Below are 17,890 nucleotides of genomic sequence, written 5' to 3'. Positions count from 1 at the left end.
AGGACATTCTGATCTCAATGCACATCCTTCTTTCTAAATCTGTCATCTTGCAGAAAGTGATCTTCCTTATTGTTTTTGCTACCAAAGTAGGGAACATTACATTTATCTCTATTATACTTCATCTGCCATGCATTTGCTCACTTACTCAACTTGTCTAAATCATACTGAAACATCTCTGCATCCTCCTCGTAGCTCATCCTCCCGCCTAGCAATGTGTCATCTGCAAACTAGAAGATAATACATTTATTTACCTCATCTAAACATTAATATATATTTAACTACCCTTGGAATATTGTGTTCAGTTCTGGTCACCTTATTATCGGAAGGGTGTAGAATCTTTAGAGAGGGTGCAGAGGAGATTTACCAGGATGCTGCCTGGACTGGAGGTCTTATCATGAAAGGTTGAGGGATCTACAGCCTTTCTCGTTGGAGCAAAGAAGGATGATAGGTGACTTGATAGAGGTGTGCAAGGTGATGAGCGGCATAGATAGAATGGATACCTAGAGACTTTTTCCCAGAGTGGGAATAACTATTACGAGGGGGCATAATTTTGAGGTGAATGGAGGAAAGTATAGGGGAGATGTCAGATGTAGGTTCTTTTCACAGAGATTGGTGGGTAGGTGGAATGCACTGCTGGCAGTGGTAGTGGAGTCAGATTCGTATTAGGGACATTTAAGCGACTTTTGGATAGACACATGGATGATAGTAAAATGTAAGGTATGCAGGGTAGTCTGATCATAGAGTAGGATAATAGGTTGGCACAACATCATGGGCCGAAGGGCCTGTACTGTGCTTACTGTTCTATGTTCTATATATTGTGAGTAGCTAGGACCCAAGCACTATCCCACTAATCACTGTCTGGTATCCAGAAAAAGACCTGTTTAGTCTTAGTCTTTATTTTGTGTCTGCCAACCAGTTCTCTGTTTGCGTCAGTACACTACCCTCAAACCGATGCACTTTAATTTAAATGCTGATTTTTTAGTTGAGACCTTATCAACTCTACTTGATACATCCTCAAAATTCCAGATTTGTCAAGTGTCCTTTTCATAAATCCATGCTGATTCTGTCCAGTCCTGTCACTATTTTCCAAGTGCTCTGCAATTAAATCTTTTATATTGAACTCTAGTCAGACTAACCAGTGTATTGTTCTCTCTTTTCTCTCTACCTCCTCTTTTTTTTTAAAATAGTAGGGTACATTAGCAACCCCTGAAATCCACCGAAACTGTTCCAGAGCTACAGAAAACTGAAAGATGACCACCAATGTGTCCACAATTTGAAGGGACACTTCTTTAAAAATTGTGGAATGTGGATTATTCAAACCCTAAAGATTTATCATCCTTTACTCGCATCCATTCTTCATGATTCTCCTACTTGCACTGATTTCTTACAGTTTCTACCTCTCTCACTAGATCCTGTTTTTCACCTTTTTGGGATGTTATTTGTGTGCTCCTTTTGTAAAACGGAACCAAAATATATATTTAATTAGTCTGCCATCTCTTGGTTCCCCATTATTACATCTCTGCTTCTGACTGTAAGGGATCTCCACTTCTCTTCACTTTTTTTTTGCTCTTCACATAATTATAGAAGCATTTACAATCAGTTAGTACTTTCTCCGTACGCTGACTCACTCTATTTTCACGGTCTCAATCAATCCCTTTGTTCTCCTTTGAAACCTAAATTGCTTCCAAACCTAAGGTCTGCTGCATTTCTTGGCCAGGTTGCATGCTCCTTCCTTGGATCTAGTACTGTCCCTAAATTCCCTTGTTAGTTATGTTCAGATCACCTTTCCCTTTTTATTTTTGTGCCAAATGAGAATGAAATGCAACAAATATTCTTCCATACATTCTTTAAATATTGCCATTGCCTGTCCCCTTTCATCCCTTTAAGTCATGTTTCCTTTATTTACATTCAGCATGATCAACTACATCACTCTCCATCTTAAAGAAAAATTCTATTATTTTATGGTCACTCTTCCTCCAGGGGTCTCTCACAGCTAGGTTGCCAAAAGTCTTCTCTCGTTATGCAGTATCTAGTTTAGGGTTGTGTGTTCTCTGGTCGGTTCCTCTAGTTAATGGAGCTGGGATTCTACTATAAAGTTCAGTGCAAGAGAGCTACCAAAGAATCTCGCAAAAGAGGGACAATTTTTGCCTTTGTGTGCAACATGTCAAATAGATTAGCTTTATTCACTCAAGATGAGTATGTCCCTGTCGGTATTTATTAGTGTTTGACCTTCATGAACTGCTGCAACCTGTGTGTTGAAGGTACTCCCACAGTGATGTTAGAGTTCCAGGATTATACCCCGTGAAGAAGTACCAATACATTTTCAGTTAAGGACATTGTGTGACACACGTACTTGCAGCTAGCTGTGGCATTTCCCATCAGGTAGTCTAACACAATTAAATTTGGAGACGTAAAGGTCAATATGACCAGCACGTGTATGGCTAATGACCTTTTTGCGATACTAGAGAAAAAAATGCAGTATGTTTTTTAAGTGTGTATTATGCTTTGAATCTCTAAGTTCAAAAATGTTTCACTATTGCCAGAGAACTTTGAATTTACTTCATTATGCTTAAAGCAAATTACATATTATGCATTGTTGGTGTCCCTACTTTAGGAAAATTATTATTCACTTGATTGTGTAGGTTTTCTACTGTATCTGACGTAAAACTGATTTTTTGTTTTATTTTAGATACTGTTGTAAATGAAAATAATTTTAATGTTTTGTTTTTCAGATGAGCTGCGACGTGCCCATGCACAAACTGGAGATTCAGAGCGAGAGATACAACAACTACACCAAGAGTTGAAGGAAGCACAGGAATTGGCCATAACTAGCAAACAAAAATGTTTTGAAGTACAAGGTGAATTTTTTTACAAATGTGTAATGATTTGCTTGAAAATAAATCTCATTTTATTTTCAGATTTTTTTTAAGTTTAGATTAGATTCCCTACAGTGTGGAAACAGGCCCTTCGGCCCAACAAGTCCACACTGCCCCTTGAAGCATCTCACCCAGAGCCATCCCGCTATAACCCACACATCCCTGAACACTATGGGCAATTTAGCATGGCTGGCCCACCCAGCCTGCACATCATTGGACTGTGGGAGGAAACCGGAGCACCCGGAGGAAACCTACGCAGATATGGGGAGAATGTGCAAACTCCGCACAGACAGTCGCCCGAGGCTGAAATCGAACTCGGGACCCTGGTCCTGTGAGGCTGCAGTGCTAACCTCTGAGCCACCGTGCTCCCCTTTTGTTAGTTTCAGCATCAGAAAATAGTCTAGATTCCTTTGGACTCGGTTCACACATTCCATCGATTCATTTATAATATGGTAGCAGTGATTCAGGAAACAAAATTAGGCACCAGCAGAAATCTGCTGGCCTTCTGTTTCAAATAGTTCCTTTTTGTTCAAACAGATTGTATGTTATGGTGATCTCAGCTGATGTTACTACTGCTAGTGAGATCTCCGACTGAAATCTGACTTGATAGACCATCCTTTGCTTTTTATTTTGCTTAATATGGTGCTGTTTCTGAAACTGTTCAAACATATAACCTAAATGTGTCTTCTGCTAGCCGTTTGAGACCTTTTCTAATTTCTGGGTTTTTCTAAGCTAAGATAGATCTTAATTGTTCCAAGTCACAACCAAGCTGATGCCCTTCAATGTTTTTCTCCCCAGTTGTAAAACTCTCACAATGCAACCAGTTCTTATCATCACAGCAGGTGGGACTACAGTCAGCTGTTCTCTGACAAATACTGGTGGTTGATCATGTTTTCAGAAACACTGTCAAGTAAACATTAAAACCCTCCTTACACACAGGCTAAAAGCCATGCTGTAAAATGAATGATGTCAATATGTATAATTCACCTTGAACCTCATATCTTCATGGGGATCACTGTTTTAGTTGTTATCTCATATTCTTGTTTACCTGTTTTTACAGCCTTGACTGCATATTATTTAGGGTTTGGGGCGGACATCCTTAAAGAGAATAGAATTCTCAAATACTGTCGATTTTTAAAGGTACTTTCCAGTACTGAGCTTCTATATTGGAAAGGGACCCTCAAATACACTTCTTACTTTTAAAGTTCAAAAAAGATATATCTTGGCAAGTTTGACTGTTTAAATCTCCTTAAAGTTGCTTGTTTTAAAAGCAGGTCTACATTTTTAAAAAGAGCTGCATCGGATCCCAGATGACAAAGTGTGGAGCTGGATGAACACAGCAGGCCAAGCAGTGTCTCAGGAGCACAAAAGCTGACATTTCGGGTCTAGACGCTTCATCATAGAGGGGGATGGGGAGAGGGTTCTGAAATAAATAGGGAGAGAGGGGGAGGCGGACCAAAGATGGAGAGAAAAGAAGATAGGAGAGTATTGGTGGGGAGATAGGGAGGGGATAGGTCAGTCCAGGGAGGATGGACAGTTCAAGGAGGCAGGCTGAGGTTAGTAGGTAGGAAATGGAGGTGCGGCTTGAGGTGGGAGGAGGGATAGGTGAGAGGAAGAACAGGTTAGGAGGCGGGGACAAGCTGGGCTGGTTTTGGGATGCAGTGGGGTGAGGGGAACGAGCTGGGCTGGTTTTGGGATGCAGTGGGGGCCTTCCCCTCTCTCCCTATTTATTTCAGAACCCTCTCCCCAGCCCCCTCTCTGATGAAGGGTCTAGGCCTGAAACGTCAGCTTTTGTGCTCCTGAGATGCTGCTTGGCCTGCTGTGTTCATCCAGCTTCACACTTTGTTATCTTGGATTCTCCAGCATCTGTAGTTCCCGTTATCTCTGCATCAGATCCCAATTTGAGTTCATTAACTTCAGTGTTGTTCTGGTTCCTCTACAGCACTACTTGAAGAGGAAAGAAAGACCGCTAAACTGCAAATTGAAGAATCAACCAGACAGATCCAAGTGTTGCAAGGTATAAGCTTTCACAAGTTGTTTCAGTGGTATATATTGACTTTGGAGATACTGTGTCAGAGCAACACTTTTCTTCAACTCATATTTATATTGTTGCCCTTTAATTTTGCATAGATGCCATCTGGCTTGTATGAATGACCTGTCTTAGTTTTGTTTTGGTATCACTTGCGTGATATTGCTATATTACAAACCAGTAGTTAGAAAGCATGAAGAAGTTTTGTCATGAAATAGCATGGTGGTAAATGTAAATTTACATGGCCTGCTGGAAAGATATTTTTGTACTCTTGATGAGGATTTAAAATAATTCCAGTACACCTGGTTAATAAGAAATCACTCCAAAGCATTAATTACATTTTGTATGAAGTTGTGTTTTTTTTCTATAAAAATTAATTTGGTCTGGAGAAATAAACTTAACATTTGGCAGTACAAACTTTCAAGTCAGTCAAAATGACTATTGCTTTTTCTGTATGCAGCTCAACTCCACAAATTACAAAAGAATATTGAGATCGTTAGAGAAGAAAAAGAGAATGAAATTATTGAAACACGTGATCAGTTGGCAAGTACCCATAAAGAGATTGTGGCTTTACGACAGACAGCAGTAGAGGCAGCGACTGGCCGTGAAAATGACATTGCCATTCTCCGAGGAGAACTGCAGAAGGTGCAAACTGAGCTTGAACATTGGCGGCAAACTACGTCCCAATACGAAGCAGAAATCTTCAATCTTCAAACCAAGCTCCATCTTCAAACAGAACAACAGAAAAATAAAGAAAAAGGGGAAGCAATCCAGTTGCAAGGTAAGGAGAATGGGAAGACACATAGGAGAATGAAGTTTCCAAAATCTTTTGCTGCTTTTGATTTACAGTGCAGGAATCCCTGAGCAGTGTTCTACTGTAATTGTGATAAGTCTGTGGAATGGGACTTGAACTCAGATTCTTCTAACTCAGAAATGAAAATGCTGTTACTGAGCCACAAGTAATGAAGCAAAAACAGTTTCTCTACTACCATTTCAAAACCTTTGTTAAACCACCCTCAAATTTTATAACTAAAAGTTGAAGAAAAGCCACGTTATTATAATGTTACTTTGTTTAACTTGAAATATTTTATTCTGTTAAATCTGTGTCAGATAACTTCCAACACCAATATGGGTGGTCCAAATGAAACTCTGTACAACCGTTGAATCTCTGGTAATATTTTTGAACCCCAACCCCTTTAAAATAAATGACGACAGTTCATTATCCTTTTTGTTTAGTCAGTGTTCTGAGGAAGGGTCACTGGACTCGAAACATTAACTCTGTTTTTCTCTCAGCGGAACCTGCCAGACTTGCTGAGTTTCGTCAACACTTTTTGCTTTTGTTTCAGATCTCTAGCATGCTCAGTTCCTTGTTTTACCCTTTTTTGATTATTTCCTTCACCAGATTACTAGCTTATTGCTATCTGTGTGCACTAATGCATAAAATTTCTCTGCTCCACATTGCTCAAAATCTCTCATCAATAGTAAGTATTCTGATTTATCTCTGGGATCCAAAATGAATTATCTCATTTTTCTTTGTACTCTACTTGCTCCCATCTGCATCTACTGCTCGCCCTTTGTCAGTTCTACCTTGTTATATCCTCAGACCTCTAGCAAACTTGACAAACATGACTTCCCTTTCACAAAACCATGTGACTGTTTAATTGCATTAAGCATTTCATAATGACCTATGAATTCTTTCTTATTGATGGAATCTATCACTTTCCAAATGATAGATGACAAGCCAACTAGCCTATGGTTTCCTGCTTTCCATCTGCCTTGTTTTTTGAACAGGGCCATTACTTTAATGATTTCGAAATCTGTGAGAACCCTCCTGGAATTCAATAAATTTCAGAATATTTTGAACAATGTCTCCACTGTGCACATCTGGTCCTGACAACTTGTTTGTCTTTAGCTTTAGTCTTTCAAATATTTTGTCCCTCTTGAGAGAGATTGTTAGAAGATCTTTCCACCTGTTAGCACTTTATAAACAACTGAAAAGTAACAGGTGTGTAGTGTCTCCACTATGAAGACCGATGGAAAAATATTGGTTCCAGTTATCCGCCGTTTCCCTATTACTAATTCCCTCGTTTATCCTGCAAGGTTACCATATTTCCTTTGGCCACTTTCTTTTTATATACCTATAGAAGCTGTTGCTGTTTCTTCATGCATTTCTTGTCAAGTTACTTTCATAATCAATTTTTCCCCTCAGCTTTATAGTCATCCGCCACTAGTTTCCAAAAAAAAAGTAGCCACAGTCCTTTGACCTACCACTAGTTTTGACGTTAGTTTTTGATTGGATGCTTTCCTTGACCACCTTTGTAAACCCTGGGTGGGTCACGTTTCTCAGATTGTTTTTGACCGGAATAAATTTTTGCTCAGCATTATAAAATGTCTGCATAACAGTCTGCCACTGCTTGTCCACTGTCTTTCCACTTAGTTTATTTTCGCCTGATACCTTTCTTTCTTCATACCTCTGTAATTCCCCCTACTGAAGTTTGGGACACTGGTTTGACACCCAAGTTGTTTGTCCTGAAACTGAATTCAAAATTTTCCACCATAATGTGATAGCTGTGAGACCTCTTATTAACCCTACATTATTACACATTATTTGATTAAAGTTGCCTGTTCCTCTGTAGGTTATGTAATGTGCAGCTCTAGGAAACAAACCCTGATACACTATCCAAATTCATCTTCCATGTTATCCTGGTCCATCTGATTTCTATCCAGTCAATACACAGTTTAAAATTATACAAGATCATGTCAGTGCTCTCCTTACACACTTCCATTATTTTCCAATTTATACTTTGTCCTATGGTAAGAAAACTCTACGGCACTTATGAATTCTTTCGCTTGCTAGACCTTAGCTTCACCCCAACTGATTCCATATCACAATATGTTGTCTCTATATCATCACTCAGCACTGTACTGATACCATCCTTTATTAACCAAACTATCTCACTACTTTTCCTTTCTGCCTACACTTAGGGAATGTCAAATTGCTTTCAGTTCCCATCTTGGTCACCCTGTAACCATGTCCCCATAATAACTATCAAGTCATATTCATTTATCTCAATTTGTGTCATCAATGCATTTGTCTTGTTACAAATGCTCTGTACATTCATATAAAGAGCGTAAGATACAGGCACAGCCTGCCCAATCTTTCATCATAAGGTGAACCTTTTTAACCCGGTAATGAATCGAGTGAACCTTCTCTGCACTGATTCTCATGCAATATATATAATTTCTTAGGCAAGGAAATCACAACCTGATACAGTTGTCCGGATGCATCAGCAGGCTCTGTACAGCTACACTAATATTTTGTATTTGATTCCCCTTGCAATAAATGCCTTCATTCCAAGTACTTTCTACATCGATTGCTTTATCTCCATTCTAACATTTTGTGTTTTATGTAACAGATCACCCAGAAACATCTGTAGCTCAGAATTCTATAATCTCTCTGTATTTAATTAATTTGCTAATTTTCTATTTTTCCTGCTAACGTGGATAAATTTACATTATCCTCTATCTGCCATATTTGTACCACTTATCTATCTATGTCCCTTTTCCAACTCCTGGGTTCCCTGACAACTTATTTTACTACGTATCTTTGTGACATGAGCAAATTCAGCAATCATACATTTTTGTTTCATTTAACTCATTGATAATAAATTTATTATTGGTTGAACACTGACTCCTGTGGCACCCAACTGGCTACAGTTTGCCAATATGAAAATGACCCATGTATTCCTACCACAGCTGTTATTTTGTGTTGAAAATCTATGACATCTTAACAATTGCCATTTGGAAATCTACATGCTCTGCATCCACAGATTCCCTTTTATCCACCTCTCTCGTTACTTCCTCAAAGAAGTCTAATAAATTAGTCAAACATGATTTCCTTTTTACAAATTAATGCTGACGCTGCCTGATTGCATTATGATTTTCTAAGTGTCTGGTATTTCTTGTATAATAATGGATTCTAGCATTGTCCCCATGACAGATGATAGGCTAGATATACTATAGTTTCCTGCTTCCCCCCTCATCTATTTCGTGAATAAAGTTTATCACCATCATCCCCACAGTTGACAATACTTACAATTTTGTCATCTGCAAAATTTGAAACTATGCCCTCTGGCCCAGGTGAGTTATTAATACAGATCAAGAAAAAAAAAAGCGGTGCTTCTAGATCATTTGGGAACACCATTCTGTTACATCCTCCTTTTTGAAAAGCACTCATTCATCACTTATTTTCCAGCAGTTGGCCAACTTTTTAAGCATGTTGCCACTGTCCCTTTTGTTCTACTGGCCTTAAGTTTGCTTACGAGCCTGTTGGTGTCACTTTGTTCAGGTGTATGAGATCAACAATGTCACCCTCATCAACCCTCTAGATTACCACATCAAGTACTCAAACCAAGGTAGCTAAATATAATTTGCAGTTATCAAATCCATGCTGGCTTTCCTTCATTGAATTGCACTTGTCCATGTGATTGTTAATTTTGTATTATTATTTCTAAAAGCTTCTTAATGAGGTTAAACTGAATGATCTTTAGCTGTCCGCCTTATTCTTGTTCCTCTACTTGAAAATGGGTGGAATGTTTACAACTTTTATCCTCTAGAACCACTTGTATTTAAAAAGAATGGTAACATTGTGGTCTGTGCATTCATAATTCCCACTTTACTTCTCTTAGTATGCTCAAATGCATTTGTTCCAGTCTGGGTGACTTAATTTAAGTGCAGCCAGCCTTTCTAATACCTGTCTATCATTTTTTGCCATCTCAACTGTCTCCTCTTTCATTGGAGCTTTGGCAGCATCCTTAACCTTGGTAATGACAGGTAGAAAGTGCTTATTTAATACATAAGCCATACAAAGAGTCATAGAGTCTTGGCGATATACAGCACTGAAACAGACCCTTCAGTCCAACTCATCCATGCTGACCAGATATCCTAAATAAATCTAGTCCCATTTGCCAGCATTTGGCCCATATTCCTCTTAACCCTTCCTATTGATGTACCCATCCAGATGTTTTTTTAATTCTACCAGCCTCTTCCACTTCCTCTGGCAGCTCGTTCCATACACACACCATCCTCTGTGTGAAAAAGTTGCCCCTTAGGTCCCATTTAAATCTTTCCCCCCTTACCTTAAACTTATGCCATGTAGTTTTGGACTCCCCCATCCCGGGGAAAAGACCTTGTCTATTTACCCTATCCCCATGCCCTTCATGATTTTATAAGCTTCTATAAGGTCATCCCTCAGCCTCTTATGTTCCAGACAAAATAGCCCCAGTCTATTCAGCCTCTCCCTATAGTTCAAACCTTCCAACTTTAGCATCATCTTTGTAAATCTATCCTGAACCCTTTCAAGTTTCACAACATCCTTCCTATAGCAGGGAGACCAGAATTGCATGGAAAATTCCAAAAGTGGCCAAAACAATGTCCGGTATAGCCACGATATGACTTCGTAGTTGCTATACTCAATGCACTGACCAATAAAGGCAAGCATACCAAATACCTTCTTCATTATCCTGTCTACCTGCGACTTTTCTTTCAATGAATCATGAATCTGCACTCAAGTTCTCTTTGTTCAGCAACATTCCCCAGGATCTTAGCATCAAGTGGATATGGGCTGCCCTGATTTGCCTTTCCAAAATGCAGCAGCTCACACTTATCTAAACTAAACTTCATCTGTCACTCCTTGGTCCATTGGCCCACCTTGTTAAGATCCTATTGTACTCTGAGAAAACCTTTGCTATCTGCTACAGCTACAATCTTGGTATCATCTGCAAACTTACCATACCTGTTATGTTCACATCCAAATCATTTACATAAACAACAAAATGTAGTGGACCCAGCACCAATCCTTGTGGCACACCTTTGATCACAGGTCTCCAGTGTGAAAAGCAACCCTCTATCACCACCCTCTGTCTTCTACCTTTGATTAAGTTCTGTATCCAAATAACTAGTTCTCTCTGTATTCCGTATAACCTGACCTTGCTAACCAATCTACCATGAGGAACCTTGTCGAATGCCTTACTGAATGGGCGGCACGGTGGCACCGTTGTTAGCACTGCTGCCTCACAGCGCCAAGGACCCGGGTTCAGTTCCAGCCTCAGGCAACTGTCTGTGTGGAGTTTATACGTTCTCCCTGTGTCTGCGTGGGTTTCCTCCGCGTGCTATAGTTTCCTCCCACAGTCCAAAGATGTGCAGGTTAGGTGGATTGGCCATACTAAATTGCCCGTAGTGTTCAGGGAGATGTAGATTAGGTGGGTTATAGGGGGATGGGCCTGGATGGGATGCTCCGAGTTTCGGTGTGGACTTGTTGGGCCGAAGGGCCTGTTTCCACACACTAGGGATTCTGTGATTCCATATAGATCACATCCACTGCTCTGCCCTCATCAATCCTCTTTGTTACTTCTTCAAAAAACTCAATCAAGTTAGTGAGACACAATTTCCCATGCATAAAGCCATCTGTTGACTATGTCTATTCAGTCCTCGCCCGTCCAAATACTTATAAATCCTGTCCCTCAGGATTCCCTCCAACAACATGCCCACCACTGAGATTTATAGGTCTGTTGTTCCTGGGTTTTTTTTCTTACCACCTTTCTTAATTAGTGACACCAAGTTAGCCAACCTCTGGTCTTGCAGCACTTCACCTGTGCCTATTGACGATGCAAGTATTTCAACAAGAAGCCTACCTGTCGCTTCCATACCATCTCTCTGTCCATGCATTAGTCCCTTTTTGATCCCCAATTGGCCGCACTCTTACTACACTTGACTATTTATATGCATGTAAAAGATTTTTGGATTTCCTTTTTTGCTGATCAGATGTTTCTTCCCATACTCATTATTTCATATTTCTTTTTTTCACTTCTTAGCCTCAAAATATCTCAAACACCTCATTGATAGTGAACCTTTTCTAAAATTGTGTTATTGTATCGGCAAAGAGTGGCAATTAACTTGTTCACAAATAAGGTGTCAAAATATTCATGAGATAATGACTAGTTCATCTGTTCTGGTGGTATGAAATAAAGCATAAATGTCAGCCAGATGATTTCAGCTGCATTCCTTTGATAAGGGCCATGGCATTTTCAGTGCTTAACCTGTATATCTAGCTACAGTCGTGCCTTCATCTCTTATCCAAAAGGCAAATCCTTCATTTTGCACTGAAGTATGTACCAAGATTGTGTTCAGTTAATGAAGTGCAGATTGAATTCTCATCTTGACAAAATCATACATTAGCTCGGAATTCAAGCTTTGTCATTTGGTTTTATTTGATGGTCCATATTGGAATTTTTGACTGCTACATATTTATCAGTTCCTACTTTGATCTGTATATATAAAAGCTATGAATGAGAATTTTTATTGCATTAAGGTGAAGAAAAGTTTTCTATCTTGGAGATTAAAGTTTGCTTTGATCTAAAATATCTGGATTGGCTTAACTGAGTTATCGCTAATCTGTTTGGGTTTGGCACATAAAGCTAAACAGAGGATTGAGTCGAGACTATTAAATATAGTCCAAAATCATTTCATGTGCTTAACATGAGACAGAATGTACTTGCATCAGCTACAAAAATCCATATTCTTCACAGAACTATTGGCAGAGTCAGTAATTGTATTTCCTGCAGTCACTACATTATAATCTTAAAACTACAAAGCACTAAAATTAATGTGTAACCAGCGTGTCTAATTTAGATGAGAACTAACATTATTATCACTTGGGAAACTGCTCTGCTTTGTATTGCACAATTTCTTTGTAAAGAGGCAAAGATCAGAGCTATGATGTTGATGTACTCATGCTGTTGACCTGCGATCCGTGTTTAGCTTTGTGATTAATTATGGCATAAAAATGCAGATCATGTGTTACCCATAGGCCACATGACATTTTCTATTGGAATTGGTGACCATCTGACCGACAGCATTCTCAAAGTCCAGCCAGCAAAATCTGCTGGGCATCCAAATAAAACACACATGTGATTGCTATCCAGTTTATCAGAGGTTAAGAAGCGCCCCATGACCATATCAACTAATCTAGCAGAGATGTACATTGGCCCTGCAGTTGTCATTACTGCACTTTAAGAAGGAGCAGATAAGATGTTGCGCATAACCCAGTGGGCAGACACCTTGACCATATGTAAACTGTTTATTCATCCTATACCTCAATCAACTGAATTAGCTTACAAAGTAGAGGATAAATTGTCCTGTTAAAAAGCAATAAAATGTATGACTATTATAGTGTAATTTCCATTTTCAGAAAGAAATATGACTTCGATAATAAAACCTATCATTTCCATCTCTGCAGTGAATTATTAGTTGACCCAGAGTTTCTTCTGTCGCAGAGTTTTACCATTTAACATTTTGTCAGAATTGGCACAAATCTCGATTGAAGTGGAACTTTCATTGGTTGCATGTCATTCAACAGACATTACAGGATGGGTGGGAATTTGCCCAACAGTCATAATCATGCACATGAGAATGTGTGTGAGAAAGTTTAGATCATCACATTCTTGCCAAAATGCCTACTTAATGAGAATGTTAGTTTTAGATAATTTGTTGTTTTGTTTTCAGTTGAAGTACAATTGATTTTTAAAAATCTCATTTTGAAATCTTAATTATTTTATAAAAGATGTGCTTTGTTTTGGATGATTAACAATTTTTCCATGTAGCCAATATTCCAGTGATGTTAATTTATTTTCCACTAACTGTGGACTTTGTCCCGCTAGGCCTTGACATTTTCAGTGTTTATGTTTTGTTTTGATCTCTCTCTACCAACAAGCCATGACATCACTTCCAGAGAACATCCTGTTAAATTGGAGGCATGCAGTTAATTTTGTTACAATTGGCTAACTTGTACATATGAGTCTGTTTTCAAAATGTATTGTATGTCTTAAATGTCAGTCCACAAATTAATTGTAAGTTATTTACCGATCCAGACATACTTCTAAAGTGAAAAAAACAGTAGTTCAGAGGTCCCACTTAAGTTAGTTGTATATTCTTCCTGAAATATTAGTAATTAACAGGCAAGGAAAAGCATACCTGTGTATTAATGTACTGATGGGAACTTCACTCACTCTGCAGCTGATGTGTTTGTTTTACAAAGATATTACAACTACTGGGAATGCTGACCTTATTATACTATTGTAAGAGCTGCTAAGTCATGAGTACCAAAGAGAAAAATGGGTTATAAGGAGAAAAAAACGTGCATTAATATAAGAATCTTTCACAAACTAAAACAATTCATAAACTAGCTTCAAATTTAGCAACGTTTATCCAGGCAAATGTAGCAATTTGTAAAGTCAAAATGGTATCCATCAGAGTCAGCATGGTTTTGTGAAGGCAAACCATGTTTGACTAATTTGCTAGAGTTTTTTGAAGATGTAGCAAGCAAAGTGGATAATGAGGACCCTGTGGATGTAATATCTGGACTTCTGGAAGGTGTTTAATTAGGTGCTGCACAAAAGGTTAATTCACAAGGTTGGATTATATGGGATTGGTGTAGGTGACTGGCTGATGGACAGATGACAGCAAGTCAGGATAAATGCATTTTTTCTGGATGGCAAGAAGTAACGAATGGGGTACCACAGGGTTTGGCCCTTGAGACCCAGCTATTTACAATCTACATGAACGACTTGGACACAGAGATTGAAAGCTCCATAGCCAAATTTGCAGATGAAACAAAAGTGGGTGGGATGATAAATTACAATGAGGAAATAAGAACCTTACATATGCATATAGATAGGAGAATCGGCCAAAAGATGGCAGGTGTAGTTTAACGTGGATAAGTGTAAGGTCATGCATTTTGGTCGACCTATTACCTAAATGGGGAGAGACTTCAAGCTGTTCCAGTGCAGAGGGATCTGGGTGTCCTCATTCATGAGTCAGAGAAGACTAGCATCCAAGTACAGCAGATAATAAAGAAAGTGAATGAAATGTTAGCTTTTGTATCTAAAGGAATAGAATATAAATTTAAGGAAGTATTGTTGTAACCATATAAGTCATTGGTGAGACTGCACCTGGAGTATTTATGCGTAGTTTTGGCCCCCATATTTGAGCAAGGTTGTAGTGCAATTGGAGACAGATCCGAGGCAGTTCACCAGATTGATCCCAGAATTGAGAGTTTTGCAGTATGAAGAGAGATTGGAATTTAGAAGAATGAGGGGAGATCACATTGAGGTCTTCAAGATGATAAAAGGTACAAACAAAAGACAAGGAGCGGATGCTTCCTCTTATGGGACATTGTAGTACAAGGGTTCAGAGTCTCAGGATAAGTATGATGTGGAAGTGCCGGCATTGGACTGGAGTGGATAAGGTCAGAAATCACATGACACCAGGTTATAATCCAGTAGCCTTATTTGAAAACATAAGCTTTCAGAGCCTCGTTCCTCCTTCAGGTGTCAGTGTGAGAGGTAGCATCAGACAGAGAACTTAAAAATAAAAGATCAAAGAGTCACTCCACTGAAGATGTATTAAACAAACCTAAGATGCTGTTAAAATTTTAATAGGTTTGAAGGTTTCAATTGATTAATATGTATATGTAAAACCCCAAATTCCTTTCAAATCACTTTGCTGAGAGAACTAAAGACTTGTGAAGTGTAAAGAAGAAGTGACATTTTAGGTCAGAAAGTGTTCTGTAGAATTTAGAGAGCTCCAAGAATCTGAAAGTCTAGAAGTCTTGAGTAGAATCTGTTCATGTTTTGGTGTAGAGTCAGGCTGGTTTTATTTCTAAAGTAGGAGTATAAAATGCCACATTCACTACCTCTAAGTTGTGTGCTTTTTGAACAGAATTGAATGTAACTGCAAATATAAATTCACCCCATAGCCTTAGTCGATTGTGTGTGTTAGTTAGGGGTGGGAGTAAGAGTGTGTGTGTGTGTGTGTGTGTGTGTGTGTGTGTGTGTGTCTGGTGGAGGGAGAGCACACACGATGGGGGAGGAGAGGTGTGCGTGCACGCAGGCGGGGGGGGAAGAGGAGTGTGTGCGGGCGGGGGGGGAGAAGAGGTGCGCATGTATGCGCAAGGGCGGTGGGGGAGGTGTGTGTGTGTGTGTGTGTGTGTGAGCGCGATGGGGGAGGAGGTGTGTGTGTACTGGAGGAGGAGGGGTGTGTGTGTGTGCGCGCGTGCTGGGGGGGGAGGTGTGTGTGTGTGTGTGCGCGCTGGGGGAGGAGTGTGTGTGCTGGGGGAGGAGGTTGTGTGTGTGTGTGTGTGTGTGTGTGTGTGTGTGTGCGCGCTGGGGTAGGAGGTGTGTGTGTCTGTGTGTGTGTGCTGGGGGAGGAATGGTGTGTGTGTGTGCTGGGGGAGGAATGGTGTGTGTGTGTGCTGGGGGAGGAATGGTGTGTGTGTGTGTGCTGGGGGAGGAATGGTGTGTGTGTGTGTGCTGGGGGAGGAATGGTGTGTGTGTGTGTGCTGGGGGAGGAATGGTGTGTGTGTGTGTGCTGGGGGAGGAGGTTGTGTGTGTGTGTGCTGGGGGAGGAAGTTGTGTGTGTGTGTGCTGGGGGAGGAATGGTGTGTGTGTGTGCTGGGGGAGGAGGTGGTGTGTGTGTGTGTGTGCTGGGGGAGGAGGTGGTGTGTGTGTGTGTGTGCTGGGGGAGGAGGTGGTGTGTGTGTGTGTGCTGGGGGAGGAGGTGGTGTGTGTGTGTGTGTGCTGGGGGAGGAGGTGGTGTGTGTGTGTGTGTGCTGGGGGAGGAGGTGGTGTGTGTGTGTGTGTGCTGGGGGAGGAGGTGGTGTGTGTGTGTGCTGGGGGAGGAGGTGGTGTGTGTGTGTGCTGGGGGAGGAGGTGGTGTGTGTGTGTGCTGGGGGAGGAGGTGGTGTGTGTGTGTGCTGGGGGAGGAGGTTGTGTGTGTGTGTGTGTGCTGGGGGAGGAATGGTGTGTGTGTGTGCTGGGGGAGGAGGTTGTGTGTGTGTGTGTGTGCTGGGGGAGGAATGGTGTGTGTGTTTGCTGGGGGAGGAGGTGGTGTGTGTGCTGGGGGAGGAGGTGGTGTGTGTTTGTGTGTGCTGGGGGAGGAGGTTGTGTGTGTGTGTGCTGGGGGAGGAGGTGTGTGTGTGTGTGTGTGCGCGCTGGGGGAGGAGGTGTGTGTGTGTGTGTGTGTGTGTGTGCTGGGGGAGGAGGTGTGTGTGTGTGTGTGTGTGTGTGTGTGTGTGTGTGTGCTGGGGGAGGAGGTGTGTGTGTGTGTGTGTGTGTGCTGGGGGAGGAGGTTGTGTGTGTGTGCTGGGGGAGGAGGTTTTTGTGTGTGTGTGTGTACGCGCGCGCTGGGGGAGGAAGTGTGTGTGTGTGTGTGTGTGTGCTGGGGGAGGAGGTTGTGTGTGTGTGTGTGTGTGTGTGCTGGGAGAAGGAGGTTGTGTGTGTGTGTGCTGGGAGAAGGAGGTTGTGTGTGAGTGTGTGTGTGTGTGCTGGGGGAGGAGGGTGTGTGTGTGTGTGCTGGGGGAGGAGGGTGTGTGTGTGTGTGCTGAGGGAGGAGGGTGTGTGTGTGTGCGCGCTGGGGGAGGAGGTTGTGTGTGTGTGTGTGCTGGGAGAAGGAGGTTTGTGTGTGTGTGTGTGCTGGGAGAAGGGTGTGTGTGTGTGCGCTGGGGGAGGAGGTTGTGTGTGTGTGTGTGCGCTGGGGGAGGAGGTTGTGTGTGTGTGTGTGCTGGGAGAAGGAGGTTTGTGTGTGTGTGTGCTGGGAGAAGGAGGTTGTGTGTGTGTGTGCTGGGAGAAGGAGGTTGTGTGTGTGTGTGCCGGGAGAAGGAGGTTGTGTGTGTGTGCTGGGGGAGGAGGTTGTGTGTGTGTGTGTGCGCGCTGGGGGAGGAGGTTGTGTGTGTGCTGGGGGAGGAGGTTGTGTGTGTGCTGGGGGAGGAGGTGGTGTGTGTGTCTGTGCTGGGGGAGGAGGGTGTGTGTGTGTGCTGGGGGAGGAGGGTGTGTGTGTGTGCTGGGGGAGGAGGGTGTGTGTGTGTGTGTGCTGAGGGAGGAGGGTGTGTGTGTGTGTGCTGAAGGAGGAGGGTGTGTCTGTGTGTGTGCTG

The 17,890-nt window shown here is 41.5% G+C and overlaps 1 protein-coding gene across 25 annotated transcripts in view; it reads left to right on the top strand.

Moving 5' to 3' along the window:
• The window catches only part of slmapa (sarcolemma associated protein a), a 293,580-nt gene that overhangs the window by 219,347 nt on the left and 56,343 nt on the right, over positions 1-17,890 (top strand). For all 25 annotated transcript variants that reach the window (XM_048548186.2, XM_048548190.2, XM_048548184.2 and 22 more), the window contains 3 exons: positions 2,733-2,858; positions 4,819-4,893; positions 5,366-5,686. In XM_048548186.2, coding sequence (XP_048404143.1) covers positions 2,733-2,858; positions 4,819-4,893; positions 5,366-5,686 — 522 coding nt within the window. The remainder of the gene's footprint in view (positions 1-2,732; positions 2,859-4,818; positions 4,894-5,365; positions 5,687-17,890) is intronic.

The sequence above is a fragment of the Stegostoma tigrinum genome, chromosome 11 (genome assembly GCF_030684315.1).
Source record: "Stegostoma tigrinum isolate sSteTig4 chromosome 11, sSteTig4.hap1, whole genome shotgun sequence".
Taxonomy (NCBI): Eukaryota; Metazoa; Chordata; class Chondrichthyes; order Orectolobiformes; family Stegostomatidae; genus Stegostoma; species Stegostoma tigrinum.
Note: the sequence above shows the minus strand (reverse complement) of the source record. Positions and strands in the feature narration are given on the sequence as shown.